Source organism: Diabrotica undecimpunctata, chromosome 9 (genome assembly GCF_040954645.1).
Source record: "Diabrotica undecimpunctata isolate CICGRU chromosome 9, icDiaUnde3, whole genome shotgun sequence".
NCBI classification, from domain to species: Eukaryota; Metazoa; Arthropoda; class Insecta; order Coleoptera; family Chrysomelidae; genus Diabrotica; species Diabrotica undecimpunctata.
The window spans coordinates 73606900-73630122 of NC_092811.1; the positions used below are offsets into that span (position 1 = coordinate 73606900).

The following is a 23223-nucleotide window of genomic DNA, read 5'->3' on the forward strand; positions in this document are numbered from 1 at the left end:
ATGTCTTTTCCTACTCTTTTAATATTGAAAATACGCAAATAGAACCTTGAATTAAAATGTAACCTTTGATATCTGTGATAAACCCATCACCTGAACAATGGCGCCGATGTATAGAGTTGAAATTTTTTACACTTATTTTAACTGTTTATTTTTTTATTATCTATATACCTATGAGTTGCGAACCATATCACAAACTTATTTATTTTCCACAAAGAGGCTCTTTAATACCTTAAATTATTACTATACAAATCTAATTCAAAATATCGTCAAAAAGTAATACACGGCATGTAAAATTTAAATTTTGAATAAAAAGTAAAACATTAGGCATTACTTATGGGGTTGAAAGAACGAGCCTTTACGAAAATTTAAGTACTAAGAAGACCACCACAATCGGGCATATTCAGGGTAATGATTAATTAATTAATCGGCTAATTCTTCAGTCACCCCTTTAATATGATTTTTGTCAAATTGGTCCTTTAATTTAAATTGCTAGTTGAAGCTAAATATTGCCAGCTTCAATAGGGTCGGTTAGTTCTTCTTCTACTTTTACTTTTATTGTGTTGTTTTGGTATATATTTTCGATTGTTTTGATTATTCAAAGAAATTGACATTAATTTGATAGTTTCCATTTTATTAGTACTGATGGTATATAACTAGCATCTGTTGGTACTATATATCAATTTGGACATGTGGAAGTGAGAGCACTCTCTTGTTAGTAATTTCAGTGTAAATTATGACGAAACCAGAAATAACCCATAATATTCTCCCCGTGTGATCTTAGTATTTCCGTTGATTCAATAGTATAGGGTATCCAATATTTTAATCAACGGCATGCCAGAGTTTTATTAGTTTTCATATATATATTTGCAAAATAAAGAAGAAAGTTCAGTACAGGCAGTTAAACAGCTGATCTGTCAATTTAGAAGTAAGAGCAAGTACCAACTTGTTAAAAAGCATCTTCTTCTTCTTCTTAGCCTTGTGTCGTTCACGTTTGGACATAGGCCTCTCTTAACTCCTTCCATCGGTCTCTATCCTGAGCAACATATTTCCAATTTGTTCCAGCTATTCTTTTAATATCATCAACCCATCTCATCTGTGGTCTTCCTCTTGGTCGTTTACTTTCGTAAGGTCTCCAATGTTGTATTGTAGTATTCCAACGTTGGTCTTTTTGTCTAGCAGTCTGACCCCGCGAAGCTCCATTTAAGTTTGGCAATTTAAATCCAGAAGTGTAATTCGAATCTCTAAAATCAGGATATTTTATATAAAATAGTGATCAAACCAGTGCTAATGTGTGGATACGTGACGAGAACGTATTAATTAGACCAGGATTGCTGGAAAAGCCAGCAGAGGTATTTTCCGACTTACAAGGTCAAACACATATATCAAGATAGCAACGTCGTACAAGAAACTAAATCTCAATGCTAAAGTTGCGCTGGCTTTATCCAAAGACTCTATAATTACTGCATTGCCAAGTTAAATTGGGAGGATGCCCCAAGAGAAAAATGCCCTTAGGACTTCCACAAATGAAGGGGGAGGTAACATACGGTTAGATTTAGGAATAACGGGACTATCTATCGACCCATCATATTTATCAACACCTGCTATCCTTCCTACAATCAATACTTATCTGTTGTAGACTATCAAATCAATTGCATGTAATCAAACGAACTAGGCTTAAATAATTATCCTAGGAAAGGCACTTCAGAAATATTGACATAACTTTTATAAACGGAATTTACGTGGCTTTATTTTCAATGGGAATGAGGAGAAAAAAAAACAAGAAAAGACAATAGAATCTTGTTGCGTTCGGACTATACGATGACGATGATCTTTATATAAGGTATAGGGAGAAAGAGAGAATAATGTTTATGTTCAATTTAGAACTCGCTGATTTTCACCCTTTTGAATTGGGTATGTATATGTATTACCATAGAAAATAAAAGCAAGAAAACTATAATTATGAAACGAAGAGTACGAAATGAAAAGATTATATAAATCCCTTATATTTACACAGACTGCTTTACAAAAGGTGAACGAATGAGCATAAAAACACAGCTGTTTTAAAAACTTAATATTATTAGACGAATTTAGGATCAATTTCACTCAAAATATGATATGCTAAAATATGATACGACAGGAAAAAAGGCAATGACTTTTACAGCTGATAGCTTATGAATATTGTCTCGTACTGTTATATAGCAGTTTGTTGTCACATTTTAACCTGTTTATTTTCTTATTATCCATATATGTGTTGTAAACCGATATTACAAGCTCATTTCACAAAGAGACTATATATTAAGTACAGTTATTACTAAACAAATCTGACTCGAAATATCGTCTAAAAGTAACAGTATGTAAAATTTAAATTTTTATTGAAAAATAAAAGATTAGTCATTTTATGAAGTTCATCGTGGAAGCCTTCACGAAATTTGAAGTAACAATAAGACCACCGCAATCGAGCGTACTCTGGGTAATGAATAATTGTTAAATCGGTTATTTCTTCAATCACCCGTTCAATATGATTTTTATCAATTCGGTCTAACTATTCTAATTATGTCTATAAATATTAAGGACATATCTACAGATAAAGACACTCTACTTTACTTAAGCTTATGAGACATATGTGCTTAACACAAATGTGACGTATTTCTACTGCAGGAAGCAAATAGAGGGCTAAACCTAGGGTATTTGGTATTAAGCTGATCGCTGAAAATAACGAAATAAACATAATAAATGCCGGCAAAGAAAAACATAAAATGAGAGAGGACAAACAAGTCAGCTGAGGAAACCTTTCAACGATGTTGAATTTGGATCCACTATCCACGGATATTATGAACAATATTACGGCTCCTGACTGAGGATCTAAGCACAAAACTAATTATAAAATTTGGACAAAAAAATACAACAATGGCTAATATACAAAGTGTGTAGACAAGCAAAGCAAAGACAAAGTTGTGGCCTTGCTTAAACCTGACAAAAACCCCAACGACCACAAAAGCTATCGCCCAATATATCTATTTATTTTTTCAGCTATACAAAATACTTCTGCATATGATCCTTAATATAAACCGATATTAGAAGAAAAACTTCAATTGAAAGATAAAAGTGGCTATATATGACAGGATAGATCATGTTCGTTACACATACTAAATCTTGCCCAACACAGCAAAGACGCATATGAAAAATATCAGACATGAGGAGTGGTATTTGTCAATCTAAATTCTGCTTACGACACCTTAAATTAAAGCACATTTCTCCAAAATCTACTTATATACTCGCTTATAATAATAAACTCACTTGTATTATCCGCGTATGCCTACACAACAGAAGATTTTCCGTATCACTCAATGATAAGAATAGAAGATGAAGATGGAGAACGTAGAAGAACGGTCTCCTTTGGGGTACCGTAATGGCACCTACACTGTATAATATTTACACAACCCATACCAGTAAATACTAGGACTTTTATTTTGTAGACGATACATCTATTGTTGCACAACCAAAAAATTTTGTTGCTGAAGTGGAGAAAAATCTAAATATCATATCTTAAACACATTAAAAATAGATTATAAATTAATTTTAAGCCAAACCCTGGAAAAAGTCAGGCGGGCTCCTTCAATGTCCCTAACAGAGACGCTTTCACAAATTTGAACATATACCTGAACCAATAGTGTCATGAAATCCTTAAACACACTTTGTAATTCACAGAACTTTGTTTAAAACTAAATGGAAAACTAGAACCAGAAAAATAATATTCTTCGCGAACTTGTCAGCTAAAAATGGGAAGCACATCCTTCCACTCTTAAAACGTAGACGCTTGAACTCTATGCTTCTGCTGCCGAATATACCTTGCTTGTATGGGTGATATAAATACATACTTAACACGTAGATTTAGCTATAAATTAGTCAGCCAAATTCAGTGGATATTAAGACTCACATCCATACATAAGCTCTACAATATCGTAGTTATCAATCCACATAATATCCGAAGATAAGTAGCTAGAGAACAAAAGAAACAAAGTCTAGATTCGTAACATCCACTCCACGAATAACAACCCATTTTATGACTAGAATCGAGGAATAACTAGCTAGACCAACACATCTGCAAGACATACAAAAAAAAAATTAGCTGCTTCTCGCCATTTGAACTCTCGAAAGGAACTTCCTTATGGTAGTTATCTTCCTTAAATCTGCAATGAGGACTCTTGCCTTCAAACACCGGTTAACCTGTGTGAATCTGGGGTGATACAAGATTCATTACACTTTCTTAGTTGACTTTGCCATTCCAATCGCTCTTTTCTGAAGGGACAAGGTTTATTTATTTGAACTAAATATGTAAAGTACAGTCAGTAAGCTATTACTTATATTGATCATTGCAAATTTGACACTAACTACACTTACATTGACTACATATTACCCCTAAATAGGAGATAAAACATTCAGTATGTAATATGGGTGTAAGTATGTAATATGGGTGAAGTGGTATAATTGTTATTAGATAAATTAAGCATTCTTCTTTTTTTTGTGCACTACTATCTGTAGTACACAGATAAAACAAGAAATAAAATAATAAAAAATCTGTATAAAAGATATCATAAAACAATGGATAAAATAAAAGAAGTTCTTATCTATCGAATTCTTAAATAAAACGTATGAAGACATACTCACGTTAACAAAATACATTAGGAAATTTCCGCATGTGAAAAAAATCCAATTTGGTAACAAAATCCTTTTGTATCTATAAAGCTATTTTTAGAAAAGCACGTACCTACCAAAAACAGGTAGTTAATAGTATTCATATCTGTTACACAATGTAATGCGTTTGAATGATAACAAAAATAAGGAGTCCATATAAACCGTTCAGACTATACGCGAGAAGTATACAGCTTAATGGCAGAGTTGCCAAACTATCAGAGCTTACTTAAACCGATATACCTATGGTTCCAATATACAATGAAAAAGATCTGAACGACCCCTATAAGATATACACGTGAACTAAGCAATATACATTCATGATACAGGGGTACTTAAGGGCTCCACAAAATTTTTAAAAATTATGAAACTATACATGTTGACGAATCGACAGAGCCAATATTATGGAATGGTCAAGTGAGCTCCGTATATCGGTGTCGACTTGACCACGGAGCTCACTTGAACCTGAATTTTAACATGGGCGGAGTCCACTTTATGCCGTAGATATATATATATATATATATATATATATATATATATATATATATATATATATATATATATATATATATATATATATACTCGCGATCATAAAATCCGTGTCACCTTGAAAATTTCAAGTTTCTTGAATATTTTTGCATCTGGTGCAGTAATAACCTTGTTTTAAGCTAATATATTTTTTATTTGTCATCAATGTTTGTTTTGAAAGAACAAAAAACGGTTTTTTTATTGTTTTTATTGAAAAAGCAGAAAACCAACCAAATTGTAGAAACAGACATACGAAAGAAAAAATGAAAAATACAGAACTTGGTAAATTCCATCAGTGGACTTTCAATGACTAATATCGTGTATTGCCTCCCCTTACTCTAGTAACCTCTTGCAGACGACGGGGCATATTCTCAATTTTTCTTCGGATTACATGTTGTGGTATGTTATTCCTCTCTCTCACTAACAGATCCTTAAGCTCCTGTGCGTTGTTAGGAGGAGGTGTATGGGTTTAAATACGTTTTTTCAAATCATCCCAGAGATGTTTGATGGGATTCAGGTCCGTAGACCTGGCTGGCCAGGGTAACCTCGTAATTCTAACCTCGTCCAAGTATTGCATACTGATCCAGGCAACGTGAGGTCGCGCGTTGTCCTGCATAAAAACGGCGTCTTCTCCAAGCCCTGTCATGGTGGGCATCACATGTTCTTCCAGAATCTCCGTAATGTACCTTCGTGCAGTTAACGACCCATTTTCGATGAAGGGTAATTCTGTGCGGAAGTCGGAAGATACACCTCCCCAAGCCATGACCGAGCCTCCACCAAATGGAATTATTGGAGCAATGCAAGCTTGTGAAAATCGTTCACCGGTTCTCCTCGAAACTTTTATACGTCCATTGGATCCAGTTAGGCATAAACGAGATTCATCTGAGAATAACTCTTTGCTCCAATCGTTAATTCTCCAATGCGCGTATTGTCGAGCAAAAGCTAGTCGTGCAACTCGATGCGCCCGGCCAAGTGGCGATCCTGTAGCCATTACCCGAGAAGATAGTCCAGAAGAACGAAGTCTTCTCCTGACTGTTGCAACGCTAACATTGCAATTTCGTACTTCCTGTAGGCAATTTCGATGCATATCCGCAGTTGAGGTCCGGTTTTGTAAAGCCTGAAATACAATAAAACGGTCATCTCGTGCCGTGGTCGTTCTTCTTCGTCCAGAGCCAGGTCGTCTGGTTAGCAAACTCGTCTTCCGAAAGCGTTGAAGCACTTGTTGAACCGTAGAAAGGCTTACGCCAACAGTTCTTGCGACTTGCCGTTGAGTGTGACCGCCTTCTACAAACGCAACAATGCGTGCGGTTTCAACAACAGTCAAGCCACAAATGAGACATTTAAAAGAAGTGTACAGTTTTCCGCGCAATCGGCATTATAGGAATTCTTTGTTACAAAGGAAACGGCTAAGATGACAACAATTCTCAGAAACATGCATTAGTTTGTATTTGTGTTATTATTTACAATAAAGCACGTTAAAAATAAAATAACGGCGATTTTCAAGGTGACCCGGATTTTATGATCGCGAGTGTCTATATATATATATATATATATATATATATATATATATATATATATATATATATATATATATATATATATATATATATATATATATATATATATATATATATATATATATATATATATATATATATATATATATATATTGAATTATAGTATCAGCAATCGGTCAGGAAATAAAACTCTATTTGTTTAGTCTCAATATTTCGTCACGATTTTGTGACTTCTTCAGGAGAAAACTGTAAATTTATTAGAATAATTAATTATTATATGTAAACAAAGTGAATATTTTAATACTTACAACTATAAGAATAAAAATTTAAATTTTTTTAGCATATCTAAATAAATGGACATATTTATTTGATTTTAATTAGGAGTTATGGTAACCGCAATATTTTATAGAGTGAATTCCCATTGTACAATTTTTAGTGAGTAGGTTAAAATAAACAATTACTATGACACTATTTTCCATATTATAAAGTGGAAAGATGGAATTAATAGTACAGAATTGAGAAAGAATCAGGAACACGATAAATTGATCCATAAAATGAAATTGATGGTATGTAGTCAGTTATTGCAATACTGATATTTAGGAATGTAATAGAATTATAGGTACAGTTACTAGAGAATTACTAAGTTTGTGTTTAAATGTTCCAATTTATTCTATAAATTATATTACTCATTAATGAATTTGGAGTTTTAACTTTTATTTTTGAGAATCACCTTGAATTTAGATCCTTAGTGGACCACCACTTGAAGACAGGACATAACTTTGACTTTAATAATGTAAAAATCTTGGAACAAGTTGATAATTATAAAAATCGGCTTTTCCTTGAAATGGTACACATTAATAAAACTGCTGAATCTATCAATTATAAGACAGACACCAATCATTTAAGTAATATCTACTGCAACATACTAAACAATATATAATATGATAGATCTTAACATTTAAACACAAAATTAGTAATTCTCTAGTAACTGTATCTATAATTTTATTACATTCCTAAATATCAGTATTGCAATAACTGACTACATACCATCAATTACATTTTATGGATCAATTTATCGTGTTCCTGATTCTTTCTCAATTCTGTACTATTAATTCCATCTTTCCACTTTATAATATGGAAAATAGTGTCATAGTAATTGGTTATTTTAACCTACTCACTAAAAATTGTACAATGGGAATTCACTCTATAAAATATTGCGGTTACCATAACTCCTAATTAAAATCAAATAAATATGTCCATTTATTTAGATATGCTAAAAAAATTTAAATTTTTATTCTTATAGTTGTAAGTATTAAAATATTCACTTTGTTTACATATAATAATTAATTATTCTAATAAATTTACAGTTTTCTCCTGAAGAAGTCACAAAATCGTGACGAAATATTGAGACTGAACAAATAGAGTTTTATTTCCTGACCGATTGCTGATACTATAATTCAATATATATATATATATATATATATATATATATATATATATATATATATATATATATATATATATATATATATATATATATATATATATATATATATATATATATATATATATATATATATATATATATATATATATATGTCACTCGCCACTGAGGAGTAGGCAGATTGAGACCTCAGTGCCGAGAGACAGTTCTTGCAATACAGAACACGATACTGGTACGTCTCGAGTGAGGGGAGTAGGTAGATTGAGACCCCGAACTCGAACCGAACCGTATCACTCTTGATAATGGTTCCAAAATGGGTGCCGAAACGTTGAGTAATAAATTCTCAACGCGGTTCTTCCCGAGAATTAAGTAATTTTCATTCATCTGACCGCGGAAATTTATCCATATATATATATATATATATATATATATATATATATATATATATATATATATATATATATATATATATATATATATATATATATATATATACATCCCACCATCAATCAGAAGTCCTTATAAAAAACGAGAGTTGGACGTACGAGTCCCTGTATATTAAAATTATGTTTCATTTTTCTATCAAAATGACGACCGTTCGTTCTACTAACAATAGTACGCCCTATTGATATACATTTAGTTTAGACAGATATATATATATATATATATATATATATATATATATATATATATATATATATATATATATATATATATATATATATATATATATATATATATATATATATATAAAGAAGTAAACGTTAAATATTGGGTTTGATAAAATTTATCACAGTCTCTCATCTTTTTTATCAATATACAAAACCTATTTTTATGTTTAAAACTTAAAAATTACTGTTCATCCACAAACACTTAATTATTCTAAACACATACATGACATTATTCTGACAAAAATCTTTTAAATGTCAATTGATAAATTATTGTTTGTGTTATTATTGCATTTATCTAGTAGTAACAAATAGGAGAACATTTCATTTAGATGACCAATATCCGTTCTATGATTCATTGTATTTTTATTTTGGCAAATGTAGGCCATTTCAAGAAAAAGTCTTTTGGTGATGTTACTTTCCTGTTCTACTACTTTGATATTATTATAATCTATCTGATGCCCATTTTTAAATGCATGTTCACCCAATGCACTTCTTTCAGGATGCAGTCTATTATCTGACTTGTGGGATGTAATGCGGTCTTTAAGGCATCTTGATGTTTGACCATAGTATACTTGTTCACATGATCCTCACGGTATACAGTAAACAACATCCGTTAAAGACAAGAGTGCGGATTGGTTAACTTTGTTAACTGTTAGTACAGTTTTATGTGCAATTTTGATATTATTAATTGATGAAAAAATTCTACTTAGTTTCTGTCCAATGTCCTTAATGTATGGAAGAGATACATATCTAATTGTAGTTTGTTTTGGTAAAGGATCTACAGGTCCAATTCTATCTTGTGATACAGACAGATTTATATATATATATAAAAGCGTAAATTTGTATTTTCGCTTGGATTCGGTGAGCTATATTACTAGCATGTTTTATTATATTGATAAATACACAAATGCTTAAAAGATCATATTGTATACCTGTTTACCTTTTTACCAAAAGTATATTTACTTTTGGTAAAAAGAATAAGATGTAGTATTTTACAAACTTCTATAACATTTCAGTTTCTATCATATTTTTAAAGAATCTGTTGTATCTCTATTTAAATAAATCATGTTTATTTGAAAAGAAATATAGTCAGTAGTCATAGGTAAAAGTTTATGTTGCCTGTTGTCTTAGGCGATTCACCCAATTTTGAGCTAGAATCATAACTTAATTTAACATATTGACTTAAGTTAACATAATACGAATCTGGGAGGAATGGATAAAAATGAAAAGAGAAAATAACTTAAAAGGGTTTAGTTGTCCTCTAGCTCTAGGTCTGAATCGTCACTATTATCGTCATCGTTACTAACTTCGGTAAAAATTAAAATAGCAATTGAATTTATTTCTTCCAAGCATTAGTATTGAATCATTCTTCGTCTCCGATTCTAATTCTTTTTATATTGCTTCAGGCAGTTAGTCAACATCAATTTATAAAAGGATTTATGATTTGTATTTTGGAATTTATGGCTGTGACTTTTGGAAAAGTTTTGGGTTGAATATCGGGAAAACTTAGCAACCAGACTCTCCAAATAAATAAAACATTTTACTGAAATGCTATTTAGTTAAGAATTTTTATTTATTAAACCCAACTTGGGAAATACTAAGTAGTTTTTCACTTGTATTCGAGGTCATAGTTATAGGTTTACAACAAACACGTTAATTATATCGTGATATAACATACTTTATGTAAATACTTGAATTCATAAAACGAATCAGTGAGGTTTTTCTTCGAGCTTCATCTTACCTCCATGTGAAATAAGTGTTTTTTTAATCAAATCATCACAAAGATTAGCAAATATCTTCAAAGCACTGATTTTTATGTAATTCTGGCTGGCTTATGTAAAATGGCTTTGTTTAAGTCTTCAAGAAGAGTTTTAGTAGTAAATAATTGTCTATGTATAACGTTGTACGTTGATATTATCTGGTTACATTAATGGCTTTATATTAAAGACAATTTGTGAATTAAGATCTAAATTTTTGCATTTTATGAGTGTAAACAAATGTAAGTACACTGTTGGTAAATTGGAAATAACGCTTATAATATTTAGTATAATAACAATTAATAAAGAAGTTTTTGATAACGGGAATTGTTTTTTGTTTTGAAAAATGTATCAACAACCAAGTATGTTGTCTAATATAAATCATACTAAAATAACGGGGTTAAGGATAAAGAATTAGAGCACATCGAAGAATTTTTTGATAATAATCATTTATATATAGTCCAAACTTTTACACCAATTATACGAGAAGTTCTACAGGCTATACAACATATAAATATAATACAAGAAAAAGTCACACTCCTAAAAGTGTTCCGAATTATAGCCCTTACTTATCCAAGTTTTTCTTTGAATTGTTTATAATATAATATTTGCCGAAGTTTACACTTTTGGGTGTAAAATGATGGGTTATACATGTACTGTACTACATAGAATGGGTAAAGAGCGCAAACTAGTCGTAATCATAAAAGGTCGCGAACTAGAATACCTGGGCCATATAATGCGCAATGAACATATGACCTACTTCGGACGATACTTAAAGGTAAAGTGCATGGGAAAAGAGGTCCAGGACAAAGAAGAATATCCTGGCTGCATAACCTGCGAAAATGGTTTAACTTAACCACTACCGGACTTTTCAGGGCAGCAGTCAACAAAGTCAGAATAGCCATGTTAGTGTCCAACATCCGTAACGGAATGGCACCATAAGAAGATACATGTACTAACAGAGAGATGTCTAGGTATCAGTTTAGGTTTCAATGTTTGCTTTACAGGTCGATAATCGGGATAACAGAATTCTCTTTCTACAGCTTTTCACCAACTTTGAAAGAGACACTAAATGATTGAAAATAAGTTATTACAATGGGAAAGTTTTAAGCAAAATGCGATTGGCAGATAACGCCATCATTAAACCAAATACTATCTACAAACACTATAGACGCCTATAAAAAAAAATAAGCAAATATAAATATTTGAGCAGCCGTATTATTAACACACTCAATCGACTAGTCAAAGCAAAAGCACGAATAGATATAGCAAGGTTAAATGTCTTGATCTTTATGTATAAAAAGAAAGACATTTTCCATAGCAATAATATTAATTTTAGGCTCAAATAAGAATATAATGGAACAGAACTCTGGATGATAAAAAAATATCGAACTTATAGACTTGATAAAGATGAAGATAATATCCGACGGGGAGATGTAACGTAAAGAAGAAGAATATCAATTCTTTATAAGCTATTATTTTAATATCTTATTACTATATAATTAAAAGTTGACACGGTTGAAATGGACTGCCTAAGAAGAGCTTGCCGTATATCAAGAGTAGAACGTATACCTAATTCTGAAATTAGAAGAAAAACAGATAGAGTACATACAACTTCTGAAAGAATAGAAACTAGACAGTTAATATGATATGGACACGTACAGAGGATGGACGACAACAGATGGCCAAAAAGAGCTATGGAATACAATCCAAGTAATAGAAGAAAACGAGGAAGACCAGCCAAGTCTTGGATACAAGGTGTTATTCAAACCATGAAAGACACAGCCATTGATGAAGACACCTGGAGAGATAGAAAAAGATGGCGATCGAAATGCGGGAAGCGGTAGAAGCTGTAGGATCCCCGCTTATATATATATATATATATATATATATATATATATATATATATATATATATATATATATATATACTATATAATATCATTAGGTCTAGAAATATGTGTCTTTTCAATCTTACCACCTTAAAATTTTTTCGATATCATCACAATACCGATTCTTTTTTACACACGTGTTTTTAGGCTTTCTAATATTTTAATTATTCAGTCATAGTCATACAAGCAATTTTTTCCTAGTCCTTGTTTCGTGAATTCCCAAGTTCCTAATTTAGTTATGGAAACTTAATAGAAAGCAAATTTCCCTATTACAATATAATGCAGTAGATAAATTTAAAGTATAAACTTTGTTATATTTAATATTTTTATCAAATTCCCTTATCTTTTTTGTATGATCTATGTGTTGCATATATCTCATAGTTTCTCTACACCTTTAAGTAGCTACCTCAGAAGCACGGTAAGCTGTTGGATACGGTAACTTAAGCACTCAGATGTAAAACGTAGATTTTTTTACCTGAATAAACGATCGTCTATATTTTTATATCCCAGTATTTGCCGAGATGAATTCTCAGCTGTAAAAAAAATCACTATTCTTTTTCTCATTTACTGAATGGCACACAATTCAAAGATTTACATTTGCCATCCGGCCTTTTTTTTCGCCACCGGTTTCGTTAAGTGCTTGTGTTAAAATGACAACATCTACCCACGAATCTACATACAAGTATAGCTAAATATTGAGATGTACCCTCACGCAAGTTATCCAAATAAGACATGGTCTAAATCCGGCAGAAGATTAGTAGTTGTAATTCTGATTCTTTCTCTCTCTCTTTCATTCTGTATACTTTACGTTCTGAGAGCATACAAGTAACAAAATACAAAGTAACAAAAACCCATATTGTTTTTTAAAGTCTGTAGTGACTCTTCTTTCAGGAAGGTTACGTTATGGCCGTAATCCACATAGGAGCACCAGCTTGCGGCATGAATGCTGCAGTCCGCTCTTTCGTTCGAAATTGTATATATCGAGGAGATACTGTTATAGGAATCCATGATGGTTTAGAAGGACTCTTAGCTGGAAACGTTAAGAAAATGGGTGAGTAAACATTTAGAATATAAATCAACGCTTAATTCTTTAGAATAAACTTTATTTTGGTTTTATACGCATGAGGATGCGTATTTTCTCCTTTACTGCGTTCTACCCGCTACAAGGACTCTTCATATTGAACAATAGTCGTCTCGCCTCTACGTTCAACGTACTTTAGTTGACATTTAAAGCTGTTACATATGGTGTATCTTCGTCCCTCATCTTATTACATCAGGTGAGCCACTACTTGTATCTAGCACTACTTGTCCCTGGCACTATGTGAGACCAAAATCCTGCCCATTCATTAAACTCCGCATTCATTAAAATCCTGTGCTACTGATAAAAACCAGAAACTTTTCTGATGGGTAGGTTAAGGATTTCTTCTGGCTTAAGACTTCTTACTGTTGTGTACCCTCATCTCACTAAGCATTTCACATTAACAGAGATATGTATGGTGGTTTATTTCTCCATTTCACATTTTCTTTTCTGTACCATGATTCATTCACCTTACTCATTGTTGAGGTATTTCCTCAGTTCATAGTGTCCATTAGTTCTAATAGATGTATTATAAATATTGATCCAAACTTACTTTGTTGTTTGAATTGGAAATATTATTTTCAAATTATTAATAACCCGCTTTTTATTATGCGATAATATTTGTTGTTAATATAGCGTGGTCCGACGTCACCGGATGGGTTGGACAAGGTGGTGCCTACTTGGGGACGAAAAGATCTTTACCTACGAACAAATTAGATGAAGTAGCGAAGAGATTAACCGAGTACGGAATCCAGGCGTTGTTAATTATCGGTGGTTTTGAGGTAACTATTTAACTAGTCACTTAATTACACCTCTACAGGGTCATCCGATTTTCTTATGGTGTTCGATATCAACCAAGGTGACCAAGCTGAATATAAAAAAATAAAAAAATTATTAGTACATTAAAAAATTATTTTCCAACAGAATCAATAAAATTTATGTTTTATGATGGAATACCCCATTAATTTAATTACTTATTTGAATTATTATCATATTTATTCTGTAAGAAATAGTTTATACGTGACGCTTTAAAAGATTTTTTTTACTGAAAATAATGAATTCGAAGCCCCGTACATGTGAAAATACTGTATTGAGAGTTAAGCTTCTTCTTCTTTCTTCTTGTTCTTTTTATATAGACATGACTCTGTCTGTTTTTTAATGTGCCTCCAGTAAGTTGTCGTTTCATCGTTTTCGTGGTCTTCCTACTGATCGTCTTCCTATTGGGGAACCGTCTCTTGTCGACTTTACTACTCTATTTGTTGTCATTCGGCTTACATGATCGTTGCATTCAACTTTTCTATTTCTTTGATCAAATAAAAGGCATATATCGAGCACAGTTTAATTTAATCTTGCCCAAGTACTTTCGATCACTAGATCATCTTCAGGGGCATTTCGTCAATTCTTTCGTCAATTTCGGCAAATCTAGTGATCGAAAGCACTTGAGCAAGATTAAATTAAACTGTGCTCGATATATGCCTTTTATTTGATCAAAGTTTATTTATTCGAGCATTCAACCTTATATTTATTTTTCTATTTCTTACCCAGTTCTTGATGTTCTCCACCTTGCATTTACGTCATATATCTGTACTTCTAGATCTGTCTTTTCACTGTGAATTTTTCTAAGTGTTTTCATCTCTGCTGTTTCTAACATCCTTTTTGTCCTCTCTGTATCAGGTCTTGTTTCTGTCGCGTATGTCATTATTGGTCTGATGACTGTTTTGTAAATTCTGCCTTTCGTTTCTTTTCCGTTTATTCACTTCATCTTCCACTTCGGTTTCTAGCTTTCCGTAGCTAGATAATGTGATACTTAAATATTTAAACTCAATCACTTGTTCTATTATGTGACCTTGCAGCTCCAATTTACATCTTAGTAAATTTGCTGTTGTAACCATGTATTTTGTCTTTTTTGGAGAAATTAACATGTTAAATTTTCTGGCGATTATATTAAATTGGTGCAGCATACGTTGTAAATCATTTTCACTTTGAGAGAGTAGTATTGCGTCGTCTGCATAGCAGATTATTTTAAGTTGTTTATCTCCCATTTGGTATCCTTTTTAAGTTCCTTCTTTTTTATTATTTCATCCATAATCAGGTTGAACAATAGAGGACTCAATGAGTCTCCCTGTCTTACCCATTGCCAGCTTCAATAGGGTCGGTTAGTTCTTCTACTTTTACTTTTATTGTGTTGTTTTGGTAGATATTTTCGATCGTTTTGATTATTCCTAGAGGTATCTCTCTTGTGTACAGTAAGTGGATAACCTCTTTTAATTTGACCCGGTCAAATGCCTTTGTAAGTCCACGAAACATAGATATGCTGCGTTGTTGTATTCTAATGATTTCTCTTGCACTTGCCTCATTATAATAAATATAATGTCGGTGCATGATCTTCCCGACCTAAAACCTTGTTGTTCTGCTAGTGTTATCATTTCATTCAATTTATTTGTTATCACTTTGGTTGTTAATTTTAGTGTTGTGTTTAATAAATTAATTCCTCTGTAATTTTTCGGGTCCGATTTGTCTCCCTTTTTGAAGAGAGGTATTAGGATGTTTGATCTCCATTCTTGAGGAATTTTGTGTTGTTTGTAATATTTTTTGGATTAGTTTTAATAGTTGTTTGGTTAGATCTGGTCCTCCGTACTTTAGGAGTTCGTTCGGTATTCTGTCCTCTCCTGGTGATTTTCTATTTTTAAATTTGATCTGATCAATTTAAATCTGATCAAAGTTCATTTATTCGAGCATTCAACTTATATTTATTTTTTAAATTTCCTTAGTGCTTCCTTTTCCTCTTCCTCCTCAATATTTATTTCTTCGTTTGTCGTCACCTCTGGTGTTGGTGGTTCATTATCGTCACCTTTAGCAAATAGGGATCGAAAATAGTCTACCCATGTTTCCTTCTGAATGTGTTTCGTTTTTATTATTCGTTCATCTCTTTTTTTTGTCCTCTGATCATTCTCCATATTTCTTTTTGTGTTCCGTAGAAGTCGTATTCCATCTGTTTTGAGAAACTCTGCCAGTTTTCCTTTTTTATTTGTCTAACTATAGTATTCGTTTCATTTCTGATTCTTTTATAGTGATCGTATGCCTGTTGTGTTTGTTGTGTTCTGTATTGTAAAAAGGCTTTCTTCTTTTCTTCACATTTTGTCTTCACTTCCTCTTTAAACCATGGTGTTTTCTTTTTTGATATGATAGTGTTCGTTACTTTCCTCTCTCTAAGTTATTCTGTTGCTGCGTTAATTATGTTATTTTTGAGTTTTTCCCAGCTTTCTTCGATGTTATTGTTTTCTAATATTTCATTCCCAGCGATCTTCTCTGATATTTTTTTCCTGAATAAGTATTCAGGAATATGATTTTTGATTGTGTTGGCGCCGCTCTTTTGGGTGGAAAGTATTTCAGGATTATTCTTATTTTACATAATACTAGACTGTGGTCGCTACCTACATCTTCTGGGTTAAAGCATCTTACGTCGATTATTTTTGATTGATGTATATCTTTGTTGGTTATAACATATCATAGATCTTTGTCCGCGGGTGATATTAAATGTTTATTTGTGTTGGTCTTTGTGGCCAAAAAATGTGTTGTTTATTCTTAGTTCGTTATTCGTGCAGAAGTTGATTATCAATTCTCCATTTTCGTTAATTTTCGGTATGTTTTTGCTTAATTCCGGGTATTACTTTTCGAGCGTTAAAATCCCCCAATATTATCATCTTTCCTCTGACTTGATCTACTACTTGTTGAAATTGGTCGTAAAACGCTTCCCTTGTTGTTTGAGGCTTGTTATTTTCTGGGCCGTATAATCTTACTTACTCTTATATCTTACTTGGTCCTTTTTGTTCTTCTTATTGCGCCGTCTCCTTTCGAAGGTTAGCGATCCAAATGCGAATTGTAGCTTTGGAAACTGCTACAAGAAAGATTTCTGTGGATGAGCGGTCAAACCATCTTCTCAGGTCTTTCAGCCACGACTTCTGGCGTCTTAAAACTGATCTTTTGCCCTGCACTTTACCTTCCAATATGATTTGAAGTAATTCATATCTTTCACCTCTCAACACATGACCCAAGTATTGTATTTTTCTCTCTTTGATTATGCTGAGTAATTCTTTTTGTTTACTCATGCGCCGAATTACCTCACCATTAGTAACTTTTTGTGTCCACGGAATTCTCAGCATCCGTCTGTATATATATATATATATATATATATATATATAAAAAACGGGGGTTGAGGTTAATTGGGTATACAGCTGATTAAAAGCCAAGTGTACTCTGTTTAACAATTCATTATATTTCGCCAATTTTCATTGGCATCATCAGATGAGAGCTACAATTATTTAAAACATGGTAAAATACAATTTAATATTATTTAATTATACCCAATTAACCTCAACCCCCCTTTTTCATCTACCAGTTCAGCTGTTATTTTAGAGGATATATATATATATATATATATATATATATATATATATATATATATATATATATATATATATATATATATATATATATACATTTCAAATGCATCTATTCTTTTTTCTGTTTCAGAGTAAATTGTACAACTTTCACAGCCATACAGCAAAACAGAGAAAACGTAACATATGATCATTCGAATTCTGAGCTCTAGACTAATGTCTGATCTTGTAAAAAATGTTTTCATGTTCATGAGTGTTTTCCTCGCTTGTTCGATTCTTGACAAAATTTCTTTTTTTGGGTTGCACTGGCTGTTGATATTTGCTCCCAAATATTTATGGAAGTTACCTGTTCTATTATTTGTCCCTTGGCGTACAAATGGACGTTTGTTGGTATCTTTAAAACTACTAGAATTTTAGTTTTGGAAACATTTAGATGTAAACCGAACATTTCGCCATGACGAACTACCGCATTTATTATATTTTGTAGTTCTTGTGCGTTGCTTGCTATTAGGACGGTATAGTCAGGGTACCTGATGTTGTCTATGCTGGTTCCGTTAATCTTGATTCCGCCTTGAACCTCGTCTAATGCTTTTCTGAATATAGATTCTGAATACAGATATATATATATATATATATATATATATATATATATATATATATATATATATATATATATATATATATATATATATATATATAATAGTGGTAATAAGATGCAACCTTGTCTCACTCTTCGTCGGATTCGTATATCTTCGGATGTTGTGTGCTGTATTTCAATTTTTGCCGTTTGGTGCCATATGGTTCTGAGATAATTCGCAAGTCTTGTTCGTCAGTCAATTCCAGTTGTTCTCAGAATTTCGATCATCTTTTGATGGTTAACATAGTCAAATGCTTTTCGATAATCAATAAAACATGCATATACATCTACATTCATGTCTCTGCATCGTTGTGTTAGCACATTTAAGGCAAAAAGAGCTCTTCGCGTTCCCAATCCATTTCGAAATCCGAACTGAGTGTCACTCATCTGAAACTCACACTTATAAATTCGTGTATGAATGATTCGGAGAAAAGTTTAAAGGACATGAAACATCATGCTTAATATTAGATATTCATCGCTGTGTGAGGCATTGGATTTTTTTGGTAATGTTACGAATGTTGATTTTAGTCAGTCTGATGGTAATTTACCTGTGTCATATCTTATTGAATAGTGCTTGTTATTAAGACGAGGGTTTTACTTTCGTTGTCTGCATTAATTTAAGTATTTCGACATTGATATTGTCTGGACCGGTGGCTTTTCCGTTCTTCTGAGCTTTGACTGCATAAATAACTTCTTCTTTTGTTAGTTTTGGCCCTTTTTCATTTATTCGATCATCCGTAGATGGTGGAGAAAAAGGTCAATCATCGTCAAAACATTATTTAGATTTAAGTTCCTACGAGCTAAACAGTAGAGTATTAAGTCTCAAGATATTGACCCCTTTGATTTAACCCAAATCCCACATTTAATTTAAAATTATTAAAATACATTAATGAAATTATGTATCATCTGTTTTAGGTCGCTTTCAATATCGTAACCAAAAAGTACGAACTAAATATAGGAACTAAATAAAGTTTCAAAACGAAAGTTGTTTAAAATCTATATGTTTCTCTGCAATCAAATTTTAAAACTTAGATTTATATTGTTCTGAAGCTACATATTTTTTGTGGCGGCTTAATCCAATTTACTATTTGTACTGGGAATAAGCCACGATTTTACTTTAAAATAAAATTAAAAGTTTATTTTGACGTTTAGAATTCCACTTAGGAAATCGTTCCGAAATGGGAATCGAAAGGTCAAAATAAACTTATTTGAAAGGAAAATTGCGGCTTATTCTCAGTAAAAATTCTGGATTTATAAATACCAAATTAACCCATTAATGCCCAACGACAAGAGAAAAACTGAAAATACCCAAATTCTTTAGTAGTTGCTTTTAATTATGATAATAATTATATAAAAAACTATTTTGTACATTTTTTAAATTTGGTTTTTGAAAAAAAAAATGGTGTACCAAACCAGGTACACTGGGACAATCAGTATAAAATATTTAAAACAAATTTGTACATAACCAATAGCAATATTGAACATAAAAATGCCTTCAGACCAAGGAAACATTTAATAAAAATACATACATATACATAAAAAACATATAATTAATTATGAGTGAAATATTTTGAAGCAACCTCTCAGCTCAGTACAAAGAATTACATTGCATTTTCACACATCCATCTATTTCTCATGTGGCATTGGCGACATCTTCGTGGATTCGTGGTTCTAGAAAATGGCCATCGGGAGTATCCAGTATACTGTTTGGCAGCGAACCAGATGGTTTGATAGATGTGGATCGTCTTTGCATGACTTTGTTGAAAGCTCTGCAATAATGGCGGACAATAATATTTCTTTGAAATAGTAGCAAATCTATTTTGTCATTTTCATTTATATTCCTATATATTTTCCACGCATTGACAACTGTTACATTTATCATATGGGTAAAGGGTAACCACTACCAATTTTCCCATGGATGCCGATTCTGTAATTATTTACCCCTTGATCGATTAAGTCCACACTCCCAATTTATAAATTGTAGGATTTGAATAACTGAGAGTGTACACTGCTACTTTTTCTTTCTTTTTTACACACCAACGTTTCACTTGTGGAAGCGACTCTATGGTACCGTAATTGGTACCCATGGTCACAGCACTGTTATCGTTTCAACTTACAAATTATATAGCACTTTCTTAATCATAGCAACGACCATAATACCCAATATCTTTTCTCTTTGCCTTGTATAAGAGGACATTTTTTGATACGATTATCACGAACTGTTCCTGTAGCTCTGATATTTTTTTGTTTCAATGTCACTAAAAGTTCATAACTCGCAAAATAATTATTGAAAAATATAATGTGATCAGTTAGAACTGTAATAATACTCAGGAGGTCTAAAACAACTTGTGATCCTAGTGACAATTTAGACTTTGTTTAGTCCTTCTGTTCTTGGCTAGCTAAAACTCCTCAGTACGTATCAAAAGCATAACAGTAACCAGTAGAACTGCACAACATCCAATCCTTGTAGCCAAAACTAAACACGTGATTTATTTGATTTTTTCTTACTTGAATACTTTGAAAAATAAATAATAATGTATTACTTGATAAGTAAAGTTTGGAAAATATATATTATTTGTTAGTTAAAATAATGTTTCTTAATACTTTAGAAATCAAAAATACCAAATTACTGTGGCTAAAAATAGCTCGACATTTAAATTATAATGGTATCAAAGTAACACTCAATAATTTTTTAAAATCAAAATGAAGCGGTCAAATCTGCTATTATATGTATATTTTATAATAAAATGCACAACTGTTAGTAGATATTGTGAATAAATTTTGAGTATGAGAAGGAAATTGATGAAAATTTTGGGCATAAAAATGTATATCAACACCAAACACATCTGTCGAGAGATTTAGAAAAAACATCTGAATTAGAAAAAATTAGAATTGACGGTGACTTATAATTTAAGCAAAAAATAATCTAATTGAAGAAAAAAATAATATATTAAATTATGCAAAAAAGTTTCATTCACTGTTGTAAATTTTTAAAGAATAAATACTAAAATAGTACTATAATAAATAGTAACACTTAACTTCACTTTAAAATCAAAGTACGACCAACAATATGAGAAATTTGCTCATACTACTTAATGCGCAGATCAGTCCAAACGGTAATAGTTTTTGCCCGCGTACTGAAATGACGGTTTCGAAACAGTACATTTACATTGAACGATCGCAAGTTGAGTTGGAACACCAAAGGGACGGTACGTATCTAAACATTCCGTATATGTATGTATTTGGCACCTACTTTTTTACACTTTTGGCACCTACACTTTTTTATTGGTTCTTTGTTATGTTATGAATGTTAAAAATATTCGTAAACCAAAATAGACGACTTTTTATTAAAATCAGTTAAAAGGAGACTGATTCTAAAATATTTGTTAATGTATGATTAAGGAAAACTAAAAGAATGCAATAGGAAATAAAACAAAATATATTTAAATATATTTAAAAAAAATTTCAAATGTTTAAAATGTAATATTTATGCGTAATTCAACGCCCTTCGCCATGTTTAGTTGCATTTGTTTGATTTGCTGCGATATTGGACGAAAAATTGTGACGCCTTTTTATTCTTTTTTTTAAAAGGTTCATCTTTAGGTGGTCTTCCAAATGGTAATCTTTTTGAACCCCTAGTAACACCGAACTTTCTTCGACTGATTGAAGTAGGTTGCACTCTTATATTGGCCTTGTGTCCAAATCGCCTTGCCGAGGAACTTCTTGCCATGTTTAAAAAACTTTCCCGAGCCGTTTTTGTTTGAATGTGGGATAATCTTTTGTGCAGTAATTTTAAAGTTGATGAATCAGTTCCAAATGTAACATTTTTATCTTGTAGCGTATTAATAAAATCTGTAAACGAAAATTCTTGTTGTTCATCTGTTTCATTTTTGTTTAATATAATATCTTCTCTACAATATGTTCATCAATGTTATCAATGCTTTTAATAATATAAGGATCTGTAATACATTTGTTGGATCCTGCAAGCTCGCTTGCAAATAAAAAAAGGTTGAACTTTTTCGCCAAAGGCTAATTTAGCTACGTCGTATCGATCTTCAGGAGTAGTAGCTGGAACGTTGCAAAAATATATAGTATTAAAAAAATGTGCAATCGCAGCTTGATGCTTGCAAAAAGCACCCAATCTTCCAATTTCGCAACTGCAAAATCCTGTTGCTATATCGACTTCGTAAAGCACACTATTATTTTGCTCACTAGGAACTTTGTATAAATTTTTAGATAATTTACTTATATCTTTCTGTTGTAAATGTTTAATTTTTTCCAATTGCCTTTTAAAGAGTAATCTTGGAGCTGCCAAGAGTAGTAGGAGCTGTCCTTAGTAGAGTAATCTCTACTATTTGCAAAATTTCGAAGCCATCCTCAATAATATTCTTCTAAGGCAGTACAGCTAAAGTCTATTAAAGCTATAACATTATAAGCTTTGTTTCTATGTAGAACTATGTTCAGTGAAACTAATTTAAAGGCCTTACTGTTATTTCACTGAAATTGTTGGTTTGGTGGCCATGTGTTGATGCGTCCCTATAAGCGAGGCACCAATCTTCCTTTCTTTTCCAATAGTCAGTAATATATTACTTCCACTGCGGAAATCAT

At 31.9% G+C, this 23223-nt stretch overlaps 1 protein-coding gene across 8 annotated transcripts in view; it reads left to right on the forward strand.

The window, feature by feature from the left end:
• Positions 1-23223, forward strand: part of Pfk (ATP-dependent 6-phosphofructokinase) — a 314693-nt gene that overhangs the window by 195940 nt on the left and 95530 nt on the right. For all 8 annotated transcript variants that reach the window (XM_072543581.1, XM_072543586.1, XM_072543587.1 and 5 more), the window contains 2 exons: positions 13392-13551; positions 14215-14360. In XM_072543581.1, the coding sequence (XP_072399682.1) occupies positions 13392-13551; positions 14215-14360 (306 nt within the window). The remainder of the gene's footprint in view (positions 1-13391; positions 13552-14214; positions 14361-23223) is intronic.